Genomic DNA, 19,334 nt, shown 5'->3' with positions numbered 1-19,334 from the left:
CTAAGGATGCAAAGGTCAGGCCAGAGGAGACTGAGTGGGGGAAGCAAACCCTCCCCTTCCAGAAGGGCAAGTCAGCTCTCACTTTGCTTCCGGCCTCCGGTCCCAGAGGCAGGGAATGTGGGACCAGACTGGCTTGTCATCCGGCAATCTTAATAATGCTTTCCTGTCATCTATCTGTCTATTCGAAGAACTGCTTATAACTACAAGAAGAGCCACTTTTTTTTTTTTTACCACTTTTAACAACAGTTGCCAGCTGTATTACTAACTTTCTCTAGGCAGTGCAACCAGAATAGAACACAAACGTGAAATGTAAGGCTCCGCTGATCTCAACTGCAGCGCCATTTCTATCTGTGCATAAACAAGCTCGTCGGCACTGATGGGACATCTAAACTTGTAAATACATGATAAACAAATGCCACTGACAGAACGGAATTTTTATCCGTTTTATATAGTGATGAACTGGGGTGGCACTGGGGGTTCCTGTAGCCAGAATGTTTGAAATCCAATGGCCAAGGTGACCCTGTGCCTACTGTGAGAGGACACTAGCAGCCGGACGGGGTCTCTGCCGCCCTGGGCGTCTCCTCGCAGCTCACCCCTGCCATGATGTTAACATTAACGATTCCTAAATCCCTGGGGCACGTCCACATATGTTATCTGGATGGATCTGAACAGGAGCCCTGCGAGTGGCCCGTGAGATGGGAGGCCTGGGCAGTGAGGCATTACCTGCCCTACTGCTCCTCTGCAACCTTCCTCCAGTTGGGGAAGGTCTCCTCCTCCGGCAGTAGCTGAGTACAACAAGGAACGAAGGAATACAGAAACACACACACTGTAGGCAGGGCTATGGCAGCTGTATGGAGGATACCAGGGGAAGGAAGAAACTCAGGGCTCTTCCATTTGATGAGACCTGAAGCAGCAGATCCACTTTAATGGTCTGTTCTCTTCCAGTTGGTAAACAAGTTTCATGCGCATTATAAATGGGGTCTTTAAATCAGAAAGTCTGCTGCAGCTGCTACTGAATTTCTGTGACAGCAGCACGTCAGAAGTGATAGCCCAGCACTGAAAATAGGGCCCTGTGCTTTATGGAGGCGCCAGAGGAGCCAGAAGTTGGAGCAGCTGACAAGCGGACGAGGGCGCCACCCCAGGCCTGGCTTCCGTTCTCCTCTTCCTTTATGGCCTGACTGGCCGTGCATTTAGTGATGAACTTCCTTTTGAGGTGATAAAGCACAGGCTGTAAGAGGGTTTCACAGCGTTTCCTCGGGCCCAACATGGGTCGCATTCTGCACAGAACTTGTTAATGAGGCGCTCATTTTCAAATGATGCCAATAAACAACAGGGCCTGTGTTTTCCTTTTTCTACTCAGATTGAAAACTTTGGCCGCATCCCTCCGAGCCGGAGGCTAGGATGTATCTTGAGTTTCTGCAGCCACAAGGATTTAAGGATACCATATTTGGAAATAAGTGAGACTGAAGACTAGTCAACTACTTGCTTAAACAAACAAAATTAAGGCAAAACTCTGCTCAAGAATTCCAACTATTCTGCTGAAAAGGCTGAACTCTGAGCTGACCACCAGACTCTAAAAAGGGTCAACACACTTGGCCTGGCGAGAAAACAGGAGTGGGGACCAGGAAAGGAGGACAGCACTCCCCTGCAGGGGGGCAATCCTTGTCTACTGGCCAATGAAATCCAAGAAGAAGGACAAAAAAGACTTAGTATGAAATGAAGACTCTAAAATCAAGATGAACACATGGCACTTTTTAGGACTCAAATTGGACACATTTTCTTTTTTCTCTTTTTAACTTGCAAAATCCTTAACAAGATAGCACTTTTGTAATTAAATGTCCATGAAAACATATATCATTTTCTGACGATTCTGAGTAATTTTATCTCAGCAATACTGTGCTCTGTCTTCAGAGCATGAGTAGATTTGCCATGGCAGATATTCATGTTAAGAAAACCCAATCGACACTTAACAATGTGAGCTTACTGAAAACATCAGTGAGATATGGTTCTTTGTGAAATGGATCATTTGCAGGAATCTTTTATGTATTAAAGTTCCCTGGGTAAAGGGTTGATTTACAAAAACTCAACTGTCAATTTGCCAGGAACACAGTCATTCCAGAAACAGGGATGTTTATATAACATTTTATGGTAGATCTGTCCCTCAAATACACTGGAATGCACTACCTGTAAAACCCCTGCCCTTATATGCTTCTGTCTCCAATTTAGAGACTTTGAGAGAAGGGTGACAGGTCAGTACACACAGAGCAGTTCCCATATTCCAGGTAATGACCTTTCAGACACTACACACTGATGACCCAACCACTCACCAAGGCCGGAGCTGAGCACGTTAGTAAAAACAGTGCTCACGTGTGGAAAAGCACCTTCTGCTGCCTGAGATGGCGGAGGGAGTGACGTGGGCAGAGTGGCTCGGCTTTGCTCGTACACTTGTGTTTATCTGTGCAATTTATTTACTAATATACTGACTTTTTTCATCATTTATAAAAATGAGTGGAAAAGGAGAAAAACGAAAGTGCCGATATTAGTAGCAAGCAGCAGGGTTCTCACAAATGTCATCTAGTTAAACATAAGGTGTGACAAACGTGGTGATGTTTGCACCTCAAGTGGAGGCTGGCTGGACAAACACCACTCAACTGAAAAGAAGAACAAAAGTAAAAAGTACCCATGAGACGCTAGAAAATTCCCAGCTATTTTATCGAAGAGGCAAAATGTAATTAGAGATTCTGTGATTTAAAAAACAGAAAATCTCTTTGGGAACGGCAACCCCTTTCTCTCCACTTTCTAACAACAGATCTTTGAAGAAGCTGTTAGAGCAGAGGCTGACGGTGGCCTGCCAGACTTTACGGCCATTTGGGGCTGGGCTGGCCTGTCACACTGAGGCCCTCAGAGAAGCAGGTCCCAAAGTCCTGAGTGAATGCGAGTAGTGCCCCTTCCCCCAAAAGCCAGACAACACCCTCTCCTCCACTTCTAGGGACAGGGCTAAGATTTGCATAGGCCAGTCTCAAGCCTCACTTTGTTACGCATTTCCTTCCATGGCTGAGGGAGGAAGGGCTTCCGTTAGATAGAACCTTCCCAACCGCTCTAACTTCCTCATCTCCACCAAGGGAAGTTATTTGATCTACTCCTCAACAATGTGAAGCACAATAAGACTGCTCTTACTGAAAGATGGCACGGCATTGGGAGAGGAAACCCTGGGAAACCTCCAGCACCCCCAGCCTTGACAAAGCCCATGCTGGTACGGACACAGCCTCTCAGTGACCTTAGGCACAGGAAACCAGCACTACCCACATGCTCTCTGAATCTCACAGGCCCTTGTTTGGAAACCTTCCTGATTGTTCCCATGTGGCAGAAGTCTTCCAGGAGTAGACTGGAAGGCCAGCAGGCCGGGCTGGGGCCAAGGACAGGGTATCGCTGTTACAAGGCAACAGGCAGCACCCAAGCACCACATAAAAATGTTGCCTCACCCCACCATCTCAGCCCATTTCCCAATGAACTACCTATGCAGGGTGAAAGAAAACAAGGCAGGGATCAAACCTGAGTAACAGGGACACTCCTGACACCTTATAAGTTTCTACTATAAAAAAACACACTGTGTTAGTCTCTGTGCATAGATTAAAGATTAAACAAGAGCCTGAAATTGCCAAGCAATTCTTTAGAGAAATAAAATGTGCAACTGCCACTAAGCAGGACTTCACCAAAATTCTATTCTATCCTTCATATATGTAAAGCAATTGCAAAGTAACTAAGATTTTATCCTTTAAGCATTCATTTCAATACTCTATCAAGACCAAATGCATAGTATAAATTAATAATATAGCACAATAATAATTTTAACAATCAACTTATCACAACCCCTGCAGTATATTACATCTGTTGAACACTTATAATTCCCAAGCTCTGCGCAGAATACTCTGGGTGAGTTCTCATTGAATCCTCTGAATTAGATGATTAGTATGTCTATTCTATTGAGGTGAAGGAAATGAGTCACACGAGTTACATCATTTGCCTCAAATCATGAAGCCAATCCGTGTCAGTCAGGAATTACACCTAGGCAGCTGACGAAACCTGGAGCCATGCTGTAAAAATAGGAAGATCCTGATACCCTTTCATAATACACTAGTATGACACGATAAAGTGCTTCCTGCATTATGGAATTAATTCATAAATTCACTTAAGACAGCACTAACTTCTATGAGGCAAGGACCACTCCTCCTGGTTTTACAGAAGAGGAAAATAAGGTCTAGAGATGCTAAACAACTTGTCCACGGTCACACAGCTAGTGGGAGGCAAGGAGAAGACTGGAGGTCAAGGCGTCTGGCTGGAGTCTGAGTTCTTAACTCCCAAGCGATTGCCTCCAGGAAGTCTCTTTTAAAAATGTCCAGCTAATCAAATAGACTGTAAATGTTGTTTCAGAACAAGAGTGCCAGAAAACACATTTCTTCTCCTGAAGAACTGTGACGCTTTCTCCCACAGACAACATGAATGACCCACAATGTCTGTATGCCCTTCTGGACACATGGCACCCGAAGGCCGCGACAGTAGCTCAGCCCACGGAGCACTCAGGCAGGACAGCAGGAATATCTGTGCTGCCACTCATGTCCTGTTCCCGACTTTATTTTTGTTTTTCCTATTCTTATGTGTATTACTTCAAATAAGCCTCTTCAAATCCTTTGAGGAATAATGCGCGCTATAAATAACATAAATTCAATTTAAAACAATTTCCTAAAACATGGACGACATAAATCACATTTCATACAGACTTTGTTCTAAAAATCTATCAGAAGATCACAGCTTTGAGCAGCTGTCACTTCTAAAGTGTGCTGAGCCGGCTCACATTTTTGATAGATCGTCTTACACACCAAAATTTAAAGCACGTATAATGTGCTCTGCTTTTCCTTCTCTCCCTAAAGAGCTAAGCATGTGCTGGGGAGGACAGAGTTACGTGCAGGACACCACGCAGGGGTCAGTGTAAAGCTCATGTCCGGTCTCAAAAAAGAAAAAAGGAAAAAAAAAAAAAAAAAGAAAGAATCCAAATGTCATTTCAATAAGAATTTGAAAAAAATCAATTATGGTTTTTCTCTGGGAGTGCAAATGAACCAACTGTAGCCCATCTAGGAGTGATGGATTGAAAGAATAAGCAACAGTGTTTGTAGGTAAAGATGCTCTAAGCTACCAAAATGTAGATAAGTACAAGTTTTTATGATGAAAGCAGAAAGTTTGTGTTTTTAAAAAGGAATGTGAAGGAACCACTCACATTCCCAGAATGAGGGACTCTATCGCAAAAGCAACATGATAAAGGGTGTGAACAGAGTTCTCGTAAGGGGTCAAGCTACCAGTTCATTTGCTCCTGAGATGTATTCTGCGGGTTTTCAACATACCCCACTCCTTGCCCTTCCCCTACACTGTAGGGCAGGGACACAAAAGTCAGCTGATTTCTGCTGTCCTCTCCGCAGAGAGGACTGGGTTACAGAACATATCCATGTCAGGGGCAAACACCAGGAGTCTTCTAGAGAAGGAAAGGGAAGCAGTGTGATAAAGCTAGTCCATTAGTTCTTAACCTTAAATCCCCTCTACTGTTAGGGTGATCCCCACACTCATCTTCCTTTCTCCAGAGCCTGGGTTACCCCCTGCCTCAGTGTCCCACGTCACCCCACTTTGTCACTCCCCTTACAGGGTCCTTTGTCACTCCATCCTATTCCCCTCCTCTCAGGGTCCTGAGCTACCCTATCTCCCATACTCTCCAGGGTTATGTGTTACCCCAATTTTCCCCTACCCTTCCTAAGTCATGGGTTACCCCTCTCCAAAACATCTAGGATCCCGGATACCCCCATATCCTAGGTTATCCCTTCCCTCACACCCTCTAGGGTCCTAGGTTATCCCCCCATTTTGCTTTTATGCCAAGGACAATCAAGAACTTCTATGGTTGTAAGGCCTGACAGAAACCTCTATTTTTACTATACTTTCTTAAACACTTGCAGAGGAAAAAATGCGTTGACAAGGATTTTCCAACAACAGTGCCAGTGAGATGCTCAGGACCTCCAAAAAATCAAGCATCTTAGCTGTACAACAGCAAGTCACTTAGCTTTTACCCACAAGATACATTTAGCAAATTCCTTAACACAAATTCTCCACATGCCCCAACAATCAATGGACAAACACCTTTCCTTCCAGTCTCTCGCTTGAAATTCTGCCTCAGATGTACATACATACATGAATGTCAACCTCAAGCCACTAAGTTTTAAATTTGCTTTAAATTCCTACCAAATAACAGCTCTCCTCTCTCAAAAGACAATAAATACATACATACATACATACATACATAAATAAGGCAAAATTCGAATGAACAAAGGGTAATTTTTAGACCAACCATAAGCCATCTGTTCCCTGGGGTGCATGCACCATGCTCAGGGGCGGCCTTGGGTACCATAGGCTCAGTTATTTATGGCCTGGGTCAGAACTGAAGGACACCTCACCTCCAGTGGGGCGGAGAGAACCACAGAGTGGGAAATTAAAACAGTTCCGTGGAGACAAGAGGAAAACTTTGAAAACATCAAGGATGAAATACCACTCATTACCTCGTTTCATGGCCCAGTAAGGAAACAGGTGTGAGGACTCCCTCCCCCAAGACTGGCCTGGAAACAACCCCACCCCAGTGAGCAGGGCGAGACCTCAGACTCAGGTTCCAGAGGTAGCCAGGTCTTACCCAGAATTCTGTGGAGAGTTAGAGAATAGTGAGCTGTGATTATCATGTGCTGAACTGAACTGTATCACCGCGCTATGAAAAGGGAGGGCTATGTAGCTAAATAACTTATGCAGTTTACAGTGGAGAAAATTCAGCCTTTCTTAGAAATAGAGGCAAATAAGGTGGTTTTTGTTTTCAACAGCTTTAGCAATGAAAAACATACCATTTACAATGACTAAACTTCTTTGTGAAGTATTTATGAACTAAAGCATTTTAGCCACTAAAATAGCATGGACAACATAAGGGCACACTTTACATGAAGTATTTCCGTCGGACATCTAACCATCTCTATTGGGCATCCTCTTTCAGAAATTAGGAAAGGCTGCCCTTGGGAACAGTCAGCTGAGGAGGACGGCATCCTATCTGTGCGTGAAGCCCAGAGCTCAAGGCCTGTTGGCAGACCAGCTGTAAAGCAGTAAGGGTTTCCAAGGGGACAACAGCGCACAGGCACAGCATGTCCTGGGGCAGGTAGCTGGGTTAGAGGAGCAGGGAGGGAGATGCTATGGATACAAAGATGGGGCCGGCACAAGCCATTCTGTCCTGTTGGCCATGCCCACACCACATCTGGGTGCTAACAGCTGTGTTCCTAAAGATGCCATCCAGCACCCAACCACACTCACAGCGCACGTGTGGCATCGGTGCCTAGGACCAGAGTTTCGAAGTCAGCTTGGAATCCAGCACGACATGACCTGTGCTAAGACAGCCACAAAAAAACCAGAAGATTAGGTCCTTATGAGCAGCGGGTGAGGGGGCTCCTTACCCCTCGCACTCCAACAACAAAATCTCTCCCAAATCATTCTGTGGAGTGAATGCCACGTGCCTTAAAAATTACATGACTTTTTTGTTTTCTATAAACTCACACGTCCATTTAGTCAACACCTTGTGATGAGCACCAGACAAGGCCAGTGGCTTGTGGCTACCAGGTCGGACAGCACAGAAAGAGAGTATGTCCACCATCACACAAAGTTCTATTGGAAACACTAGGCTAGACAGTTGCCATACACACAGGTGAGCACAAGAGACATGGGCATTTCTGCCCTCCTGAAGTCCACAGTTTGGGCCAAACAGTCTTTTATCAAATAAGCAACCTCAACAATCGAATTTATAAGTGGTAAGTGCTACGAAGGGAACTGCAAAGTGACCTAAAGGAGTCAGGGTGGGGAAGGCTTTGCTTACGAGACAGGCATATTTGCACGTAAAATGGCAAATGCCGAAACGGAAGGGCCTCCATTCCCCTGCAAAGAGCTAGATGTTCTGACCAGAAACATAGACAGCTCATAAACTTGACAGTTGCCTGGAGTTTAGAAACACAGTTCCTCTGACAGTTCACAATAGCATGAGGCTACCAGTTAAACATCTCAGATCAATTTCTATTTGGGCTAATTCACATCAAACACTGACATGGAAACAGCAACTCAGTTAGGTCTGGACTTCGTGGGAGCCAGCACTTACTTGTCATGACTGTGGAATGCCTGAAAACAGAGATAACGCATGCATCTGATGGGTTCTTGTCATGGACCAGGCTGCCCAGAAACCAAGACACCGAGACCCAGCAAATCTGTGAATGTCAAGGAGTAGAGCACCTCGCAGCCTGTTGGGCAGAGCTGCTGGGTGGAGAGACGCACCAGCAAGCCCAGTCCTCGGAAGCTCTGAGCTTTCGCTTGTGGGTCCTATGGCTTCTCCACCTGAGTGAGCATGAGAACCGGACTACAGAAACTAACTTTGAAGGGCTGGACTCTAAACATCAGACCTAAAAAACAAATGGCCTCAGATGCCGGTGAAAAGGGAAACATACATACCTTAATTAAGCTCTCTGCTCTCTAAAACAGACAGAGATATTCTGTCAGCTTTCTAAAAGCTCTATGTTTATTGCAATAAACTCTAAAGTAAACACTGCTATCATTTCAGTCTTAAAAATGTATTATACACTTTCTTGTCTATTTAAACCTAAGATGGGAACCATCCTCTTTCTGTGATGACATTTGATGACTCTGTGTCATCAGCAGGGAGACACACAGTAACTAAAGATGCACAATTGTCCCAACTGCAGCCATCCCCGCATAGACTGGCCTGAGTGACAAGGGACCGCACACGAGGCTGCCGTTTCCTGTGTCCCCTCCTCTCTGGCTGTCAGCTGTCATCATCGCTCACCAATGGCCTGCTACTTCCAATCAGCTCCAGGCATGAAAACCACACTTTTGCAGTGCAGAGTAGATGCACTGAGATTGCAAGTCTTTCGTGGCAGAAAAGTGGAGAAGGCCTCTGTGCTCGGACTTAGCACCCCCACTTCTGGAATGTGGCTGAGAGAGAAGAGATGGGCAGGTAACTGTGCCCCAAATAGGGCGGCATTGCTGCACAGAAAACAATGAGCCCCTTCCAATCTGGGCAGGTGAGCCAAAAAGAGACCCAAGAGACTCTGCCTTGTAACCTCATCAGCTGGTATTTTAAAGCCAAGCTGTTCACAGATAAAGCTATACTGACAGATTTGTATAAACTTATACAACGGTTCAAAGACAATGAACTGCATTCTTCCTACTAAGCTTCCAGTTGTTCCATCATCTCCCCACACCCCAGACAGGATCAGTCTGGGGATCCTACCCTCAAGCTGGGGCCAGAGACGACAAGCTCCATCCTAGAGTGTCCTAGACACAAAGCACCACTGACCACACCCAGGAATGAGGCCCAAACAAAACCAGGAAGTGAAACAATTGCCTTCACTTCCAAGAGTCTCTAGCAACTAAATGCCCAGAGCTGCCAGGTCACCACTCAGTGAGAATGAGGACTGTGAGCTGATGCCCCTCCTCACGATCTCATTATCAGGCCTTCTGTTCCAGGAGGCATTTGGGGTCAGGTAATGTGGACCCTACATGGCTGAACCCCAAACACAGGCCTCACTCTGGGCAATGCACTATACACTCGTGCAAAGCCCCAAATCTGGAGATATTCTCTCATCTAAAACATCCTCTGTGAGATTTCAAAGGATTCCTTTGACAGCCACAGACCTGGAAATTAGAAGGGTTCGGGGTAGCAGATATTGGTGGTCATTTTTGAAGAAACACAAAAGAAAGGTACCAGATAGAAAAACGCAGAGAAGGGAAGACTGATTTTATTGACATGCAGTCCACAGAGAGCTGTTGGGGCCCTCTACGCCTGAGAAGCAGTGCTTAGCTTCTTGGTTTAAATAAAAAGAAAGTCTCTCAAACTCCTGGCTGATAAAATTTATACCCTGATGCCCGCTGAGGAAGGGTGTGAACTACTTCTCAGGCTGCAAAGGAGTCTGACATTTATGCGTGAGGCTTTGGAAGGGTGGGGCTGAGCCATGATCATCTTTTCATTAAGACGGACAGGAAGTCAACAGTTTCTCTTTAGCTATCAAACCAGCAGATTCTCAATGGAAAGCCGCGATACTTAAACGCAGGATGGGTCATTGCAAAGACACAATATTCCGCTTACACAGAGCCCTCCAATGCAGCCCTTCTCTGGATGTTTCTTCCAGAAAGAAAAATCGTCTTCAGCATGAAAGGTTGGAGAGTCCCATCTGAGCTCAGTGAGTGTCATTACTACCACCAGCACTCACCCCCAACCACACCATGGGACCCCTCATTGTGTGTCATCTTAAGTTGGACACTACAGACCGCTTTTACAATGGCTCTCCACATGCCCTGAAGCAAGAGTCATCTGACACAACCTGGGATGTGTGTTAAGAAAAGAGCCCTGCGTTCCTCTAGAGACCTCATGAGTCAGGATTTCTAGGTGCCAAGAGCCCCTGGGGTTCTTATTATTAAGTTCATTTAGACAAGATTCCTTATCTTTGCCACCATCCTAGAAAGCAGATACTATTTACTGCATTTGATGAAGAGTCAAAGTGATTTGTCCAAAGTTGCTAAAGTAGGCCATGAAAAGGCAAGGATTCTGAGCTTCTGGCTAAGCACAAAGCAAAGTCACACACTGACCTACCTGGGTATCCTGCTGCCCAAAACACAATATGGAAGTGGATGGAAACGTTTCTTTCACCAAATTATAGAGCAGCCTGTACTATTTAAATGGGTGGGGGAAGGATTCCATAAAAAATTACAGGCAGTATTTAAATTTACACACGTTTAGGCCTAATCGTCGTCCAACCCCATTTGGGGATCCTGCATTCTCCCTGGAACCAGGGGCCAGGCTACCTCCTATCTTGGCATCACAACTAGCACGGCAAGCCACACGCATGGTGACAGCCCCAGAGGGCGGGTGCCAGGACACTCTGAAGTGCAGGCCTGCACCCCACCCCCAAAACTCAGGTTTTTCCTAAGTATGAGGTGGCTGATAAACTCTCCATACTACCATTTGGCTTCTTAAGAAATGATTGATAAGCATTCAGAAATAAATCTGTGCAAGAGAAATGGAAGTCACAAACACTATGTACACAATCAGGACTCAGCCTGGAAATGCATAGTAAACACTTGTGGTTATAGCGATTAAACTACTTGTAACTTAAAGCCTTACATTTCTAATACCCGTTCAGTCAAATAGAAAATTTCAAAGCATTCCCTATATTAACCTGACAGGCAATCAACTCAGATCTTCATTAAGATACACTCACCGTGGGCTCCCTTCCCACACTACAGTTAAACACACATACCCTGCATCAATGGAGACGGACTTGGCAGCTCGCATTAAGCATTTTAAGTAAGCCTCAGGAGGCCCGAGTCCTGCTCTCATCCTGCCAGGCAGACCACAGCCGCTCTTGCTGAGCACCTTTGATTCATCTGAACATGGGGCTGGAAGTTCCTGCCTTGCCCACAGGTAGACCAGGCTGCTTAGGATAAAGGAACGCCTTCTTCAGGTATTTCTAGCTGACATTCACCAGATGTTCAGGCACTGCCAGTCTAATTCAAAATGATTCCAATTGTATATGATTCTATACATGTTTTACTGTTCATTTGGGAAGTTTTAAAAGCTCTAAGCTTCAAATGCGTCGTGATAAACTAACAACAAGAATATATGCATCCCAAGTCATTCTTAAAACAATTGGGCCAAAATGAGGGCTAAAACGTCAAGCGGGCCCAGACTATAAGCAGCGGAACTATAATTACCTGTTTCTCCCCACAGCGTGTCGGTGCCATTGACATCTATTTCATGTTCCTTTTCCAGTCCCAGCAAGCACTGGACCACCTGTCAGAAGCGGCAAGGTGATTTAATGAGTTCTCATAACCATATGTGCTTATTATATCCCAGGTATCAAAGGAGAGAGCGTGTTGTTTTTTTAACCATGATTATCTCATGCTGCACAAGGAAGAGAAAATATAATGAAAACCGTTTTCAAGCATAATTCATATGCTATTCACACTTTCACTCTGAGCAGAATGGAAAAAAAAAAGTTCAGTGAATTTCAGCAACATTGTTCAGGATTACCAGGTACTCAGAATTTTAATGAATTCCAACATGACCCAAATATGCCAGCCTAATCAACAAAGGACATGGGGGATCACACAAAGTGCAGCTTCTGCATAAATCACCAGAAGATGGTGAATCCATTTTCACAAGAAAATGAGGCGATGTATACTTTTGCGAGAAAATAAAACAAATAGCGTTGTCCAGATGATTTTGTTTTTCTACTGACAGCATTATTCTTTCTTTCCTTACAGGAGTCTTCCTCGTCAAAGAGCAGGCTGGGTCACGGGTGTGGAGGCAGAATGCTGGCTCGTGGGGAAACACAAGTGTCTGAGCCCTGAACCAGAGCCAGCATTCACCTTGAGCAACAGCAGCGACAGGAGACTACGACAAAACCCTTTTTCTCGTCTCACTATCCACACCCTTTGTGGTGGACTGAATAATGGGCCCCCAATATGTCCATATCCTTGTCCCAGAAACCTGGGAATGTTACCTTCTATGGCGAGAGGGAATGTGCAGGTACGATTACGGATCTTAAAATGAGATGAGTATCCTGAACTATTCAGGTGCCTATCTCGTATACATCTCCCATAATCACAGCTGTCCTCATAAAAGGGACAGGAGGAAGGAAGAGATGGGTCGGAAGAAGCACAGGGTCAAGTGATGCTCTTTGAAAACAGAGGAAGGGGCCACAAGCTAAGGAATACAGATGGCTTTAGAAACTAGAAAAAAAGAAAAACAAAACGTTCTCCTCTAGAGCCTCCAGATGGAACACTGCCTTCCCAACACCTTCATTTTAGCCTTCTGACCTCCAGGCCTGTAAGACAATAGGTGTGTGCTATTTGAAGTGGCTAAAAGTCTGTGGTCACTTGTTACAACAGCATTAGGAAGCCAAGACACCCTCGGAGTACACCCTTCAAGTCCTTTGGTGAAGGAATCCTGCCCTTTTCCATGCAATGGTTACTGACTGAGCTGAGGTTGCATTTGCACAGTATTTCTCACAGCCAGCGTTAAAATGAATTGAGTTTAATGTGAGTTCAGACAAAGGTCTCATTTACATGTGGCATTCACTGTCCTCCCTATGATGACTTTTCACACTCTGGACCCAGATTTAGGGAACAGTTTAAAAAGGAAAAACATCTACATTTTCTGAGATGTGTATTTAACATGCGTTCTGTGTATCTATGTGTATGGATATTTAAAAACTATTTCTAGTTACATTTTAAAGGAAAAATAATAAACCCATTACCTGGTCACATTTAACCTATTTTTATGGAATGTGTTATTTTTTTAATGAAATATTTTTTCCAAAACTAAAACATTTAGGTCAATTAACTGGCATTGTTTCATATTTTTGTAAATTTCTTTATGTCTGTCTTAAGACAAGACAGCTGCATTCTTTTATACATTTCTGCATTCAACTTGTTGCCATATATATATATATATATATATATATATATATATATATATATATACATATATACATATATATTGTCTTGGTTGAAGTACTATATATGTGTTTTTTTAATGTTTTAAATGCCAATTAGCCAGCAAGCAGTGCACATGTGTATGTACATGTGTGTGCATAGGTGTGTGTGTGTACGTGTACATATGTCTGTCCTGTGTTTTAAATGTCAAAAAAATCAGCCAGTCAGCCAGCTCTGCAACCAAATTTACTTTAAATCATTGTGATAAAGCAGCTTACCAAACACTGGCATCTCTAATTGCTTGAGGCTAATGCAGAGTGAGAAATCCATGGAAGGAAGCAGTTAAAATACTATTAAATTCAGACACGGGTCAGGAGATGACAATTAAATCTTCAAACCGAGGAGTACCGACAACCTACCAGAAATAAGTGCTCTATTTAACTACTGCGTGAAGTTTTCCTACAATGTAGGAACAGCAAATGACACGCATTCTTACATCCTACCAGAGCACTGAAGTTCTATTTTTAAAAATACTCAAGAACAATTTTAGAATTAGGATTCCATGTGATTATTTTTAAAAGATCTCAAGGACAAAAGAATGAACCAAAGCATGGAAAAAAAAAAAAAAAGGTAAGACAGCAGGGCAGGAGTGTAAAAGAAGAATAAAAGTAGAAGAGGGAAGGAAGAGGGAAATAGGTAAGAAAGAGCAGAGACTGAACATGACAAATATTGCGAAGGGCTCCACGTGCGAGCGGCCTGTCCCCATACCTAGCATGCATGCACCCTCGATCCTGGGCTCTGGGTTGTCATGCACGGAAAGGGTGTGATGCCAACAGATCTTTACACGTGGTGACGCCAACTGCTACTTCTTGAAAACCTCCTTTTCTTTCATTCTTTCCATGCATCACAGGTGAGCAACTCAGAAGGGGATTGGCACAAGCACCAACCCCACTGGGCTACAGCTTCCAGTTACCCAAAAAGGAACCTTGCAGCCCACTCACCGAGCTGTGGCCCATGCTGGCAGCCGCCGTCAGTGCCTGCTGCAGGGCGAGGCTCTTCTTCAGTGCGCCTGGCTGGGGAGGACCGGCCAACCACTCACAGGTCAGCAGGTACCGGAGAATGTCCCCGTGACCCCTCAGTGCGCTGTGCACCAGTGCACACTGGCCTTTCTTATCCAAGTGGTCCACCTGGAGGCAGGAACGGAGAAGGTCACCGTTTAGCATCACCTTTTCTCTGAGAACACAAGAGCACCACAAATGCTGTATGCAAACCCCATCCCAATGCATATGTACATGGGGTTCACATTCCAATGCATCTTTCTGGAGAGCAACATATCTCCTAAAGGTCCACAGGCAGCAGACAATGCATCATTCCCTGTCTAAACCAGGGATAGTGGGCTAGACAGTATAAGAGGGTCCAGCCTCTCCTCACTTGTAAGGGGATGTTCTGGGGATGTTCTTCACCCAGAAGTTTTGCAAGACCACCTAAATGACCCCTCCTTTCTCCTGCAGAGTTTTCGGCTGTGATAGCCAGGGGCTGCTAGCCTCAAATAAAGCTAAGCCCCAATTTGGCTGTGGAAGTGGAGGCGTGGTGATGGTCACTCATACGCCCACTAGGGAGGCTTAACTGCAGCATTTCTCTTCTTTCAAGAGCTAAGGTTCATCTGTCCCAAATGTGTTTTTGAAAGAGAATCCCAAAAGGCTCCCATGGTTCTTATAATCCTAATGTCTTCCTGTTGAACTTTAAATATCTTAGTTAACTATAAAGACAAATATTAGTGATTTATTTCTTTTAGTTATTCAAAAGGACATCTCCCCGCATTGTGCTTATAGTAAACCTAAGTAGAGTTACTGTGAGCTTGGCAGAGTTCTCATTTAATCTATTAACATTGATAGTCCTAAAGTAACTTTTTAATAATATACTGTTACTTCATATTAATGTTAATATACTGATTTATCAAATGCTCACCCAACAGACCTATGGCATATAGTGTTGTTATGCCCATTTTACAGACGACAAGCCTGAGGCCTACAGGCTCAACTGCTTGCCCAATGTCCTAGCTGGCAAGTGGAGAAATGAGGATTCTGGCCTGCCTAGACCCACAGAATTCATTTTATTATTTTTTTTAAAAAAAGACATGAAATGAAATGGGATAAGTAGAGGAAAAAGAATGAATTTTTTCAACCAATCAATTTAACAATGTGTTAAATTCTGTGATAAGTTCTAGGTCCATACATGCAGGCTTTGGAAAGGAAGGCCCTACTCATGCTGCTGGTGGCCAAGAGTCTCCCTGGTATCTGGCCTCCCTATGGGCAATGTTAAGCAGAGTAAGAACTTAGGAGCAAAGCACAGGGCCCCTCACTCTCCAAAGGCTGCACACTCCAGCACCCCCATCAGGCAACATCGCACTGAGCAGTGCCTGTAGCTCCACCCTTTCTGTTTATGTGGTGATTTCTGCTCACTGCAATTCAACAAAGTAGAGACAAAAGAAGATGGGCCGAGCTGATTATTCTAGCAAGGATAGGAAGACACGTCCCCAACCACTGGGGAAGGCTGCTGCTTACCGTCGCCCCCTTCTTGACCAGCAGACACACCAGCTTCATGTGGCCAGCGGCTGCCGCGTAGCAGAGGGCGGTCATGCCATTCTCTGAAATTCCGTCCAGGCAGGCACCAAATTCCAGGAGCAGCGTGACCACTTCCTCATGGCCGAGGTGTGACTGGACGCACAGGATTGGGGCATTATTTAGCACTTCTGTCCTGTAGTTCACGTTGGCCCCTCCCAAAATCAGGAGACGGCTCACCTGTTGGATAACGTCCCCCAACAAGATTAGTTTCTCATGCAATGTCACAGCATATACAACATTTATTGAGAAGGGCAGTCTCCTCATTTTCATAACTTGCGTGTGCTCCAGTGTTCCCTGGACTGTGCTGAGAATGCAAAACAATGCAGCAGCTATGGCAGACACTGTGGAGGTTCCTCAAGGTACTGCCCTCCCACTTTTGGGTACATATCCAAAGGAAATGAAATCAGGGTCTCGGTGTCAAAGAAAGATCTGCACCGCCCTGTTCACTGCAGCACTATTCACCACACAGCCAAGAGATGAAAGCAAACGACGATGGCCATCGGTGGATGAATGGATAAACAAAATGTGGTATGTGCATACAATGGAATATTATTCAGTCTTTAAAAGAAAGAAAATTCTGACACATACTACAACATGGATGGACCTTGCAGACGGGCTAAGTGAAATAAGCCAGTCACAAAAAGACACATACTGTATAATACCACTTACATACACCCAGAGGAGTCAAATTCATAGAGACGGAAAGTAGAATGGTGGTTGCCAAGGGCTGGGGGGAGGGCAAAATGAGAGCTTTTTTAATGAGTATAGAATTTTAGTTTTACACAGTGAGAACCTTCTGGATGTCTACTGCACACTAATGTGAATATACTTAACACTACTGAATTGTACACTTAAAAAACAATTAATAGAGTAAATGTTATGTTATGTGGGGGTTTTTTCTAACCAAAATTAAAAATTTGAATTAAAAAAGCTCATTCTCAGGTCTCACCCTCTAGACTTCTGATTCAGTAGGTTTGGGGCGAGGCCTGAGAACGTGCCTTTTTAATGAGTTCCCAACTGACACTGAGGCTGCTTGAATGGGGACCACACTTTGAGAAACAACTGCTGAATCTAAATAAAAATGGAAAATTCATTTTTCTGGCAATGAAATAATCATCACAGGATTACATGAGTAACAATGAGATAACAAGGCCCCAAAGTAAACGCAAATCCTCTCTGTTCTTCACAAGGAAAAGGCAAGAACACATGAAAATGGTCGTGTGACCCGGGATTGCTGACAGCACAGAACTCCCAGAAAACAATCTTTTTCTAATTACACGTCCACCACCCACTAAACTGTGGATCCACAGATCGGGAACCTTAGCTACATATTTTAAAATAAAATCACTGAATACCTCATGGAAAGGCAGTTATACTAATATCTTCTGCACATCTCCAGATCACTGAAAAAAACGACACTCCTTTAACGCCCATTAAGATGCCCACTGCATTTCTTCAAACAGTTCCCTTCAATGGTCTCAGTAGCATCGATCACTCCCCTGACAGAATCTGGCAGCCCTCCCGGGCAGCCCACTCAGTGTGAAAACCACAGAGACCGTGTCATTCATTTGACTAGAGACACATGGGATCATTAAAAGATACAGAGAGACGATAAGTCATATAAAATTCAAGTTATTTCAATGATATGTGTCCATAAGAGTAGCTGACAGACTTTTTACAAACTGACAGCAATGAATATTACCAGGTGGTGAAACCACAGCTCCAAACACTGGGATGGCAGACGGACAGGTTAGAACTCCAAGTGTGAAATCTGAAGTGGTTGTGGCTGAAGCTTGAACCTGACGTGATCCAGTCCTGCAGCTCCCTCTCTGACTTCTCTTAGCATCGTTCCCTTCTCTTCCCCTACTGCGGCCACACTGGGCCCAGTGTTTGTCCTACAACACTGGCAAGCAGACCCCAGCCCCCTGACCTTTACCCTTACGGTTCCCTCTGCCAGGAATGCCCTTTCCAGAGATAGGGATGAGAAAGGATCATTTCCTATAGGTCTCTGATCCCTTCCTATAGGTCACCAGAGAGAAGTCCCTCCCCACCCTATAATGAATACTCCCAGCACTCCTCCCATGGGCACACACGTGTCCACACACAACCACACCCCCACGTACACATCAACCCAGGCACTCCCCATCCCCTCCGCATCCCACTTTCCAGCTTAGCCCACTGCACTGGACTCTGGTTGTGAGATTCCAGCGTTCACAGAGAAGACTGGCAAACGAAGGCCTTTCACAACAGGCTGGCCCTTGCGTCAGAGCCTCCCCGCCTCTTACTTACATTGAAGGAAGGACAGACTATGTACAAGTGCTGAGGAGACCCCATGAGCCAGCCCCCACCCCGTCGCTTACACCCATCAGAGGGGACCATCTTTTAACCCCACCCACCTCAGCCCCAACCCAGCCGCCATCCTGCTGCTGCCCGCCAGCACTTGTGGATGGAAAGGCAGAGAACACCTGGATGCGAAATCAGAAAAGGCGGCTCTGTCCTCACACCGACATTTATCACACGACCTAATCCCTGCTGAGCCTGCTCCACAAAACAGCACCAGATTCAAATTATGATTTGAAAGTATTTTAAAATCGTAAGCGCTAAACAAAAGTAAGGGTTTTGTAGAAAATTATTTCCCTTTGAGCAACTAGCATTAGTATGAAAATAATAGGATAATGCTGGTAAAATACTTGGGAATTTTATCAAGGTCTAGGAAATTGACTCTTAGAAAGGGGAGTACAGAAGAAACCTGCAGTGTTTTCAAAACACACATGACATGGCACCACTGAGGGGAATACCAGGTTCTGGTTACCACAGGACAGGCAGGAATGGTTTGTAAATTCCTGGGTGACTCTGACAGCCAGTTACCCTCTCCCTTCTCCCATTAATCCCACCCCCTCTTGAGATCCATGAACCTAAGAGGAAAAGATGATAGATTAAACAGTCTGAGTCCCCAATTAGCCCCTTAACTAATTTGCTGATTTTCAGAAATGTGATTTTTCAGAAAATTACTCAACCTCTCTGTGCTTCAGGTGCCTAAGAAAAGAGCAGTACACGACCCCATTCTACCTGACAGGTACTCTTTGTTAACAATGTTGGAAGGCGTACTTCACGTTCTGTCTTGTTGGATACCTTATAAGACATTAC

At 44.7% G+C, this 19,334-nt stretch overlaps 1 protein-coding gene across 6 annotated transcripts in view; it reads right to left on the bottom strand.

Moving 5' to 3' along the window:
• TANC1 (tetratricopeptide repeat, ankyrin repeat and coiled-coil containing 1) overlaps positions 1-19,334 on the bottom strand; it is a 218,550-nt gene that overhangs the window by 16,355 nt on the left and 182,861 nt on the right. For all 6 annotated transcript variants that reach the window (XM_081052234.1, XM_081052237.1, XM_081052233.1 and 3 more), the window contains 3 exons: positions 16,128-16,364; positions 14,565-14,750; positions 11,839-11,917 (listed from right to left, as the gene is read on the bottom strand). In XM_081052234.1, coding sequence (XP_080908360.1) covers positions 11,839-11,917; positions 14,565-14,750; positions 16,128-16,364 — 502 coding nt within the window. The remainder of the gene's footprint in view (positions 1-11,838; positions 11,918-14,564; positions 14,751-16,127; positions 16,365-19,334) is intronic.

This window comes from Rhinolophus hipposideros, assembly GCF_964194185.1.
Source record: "Rhinolophus hipposideros genome assembly, chromosome: 6".
NCBI classification, from domain to species: Eukaryota; Metazoa; Chordata; class Mammalia; order Chiroptera; family Rhinolophidae; genus Rhinolophus; species Rhinolophus hipposideros.
This window is presented reverse-complemented; position numbering and strand designations above follow the sequence as displayed.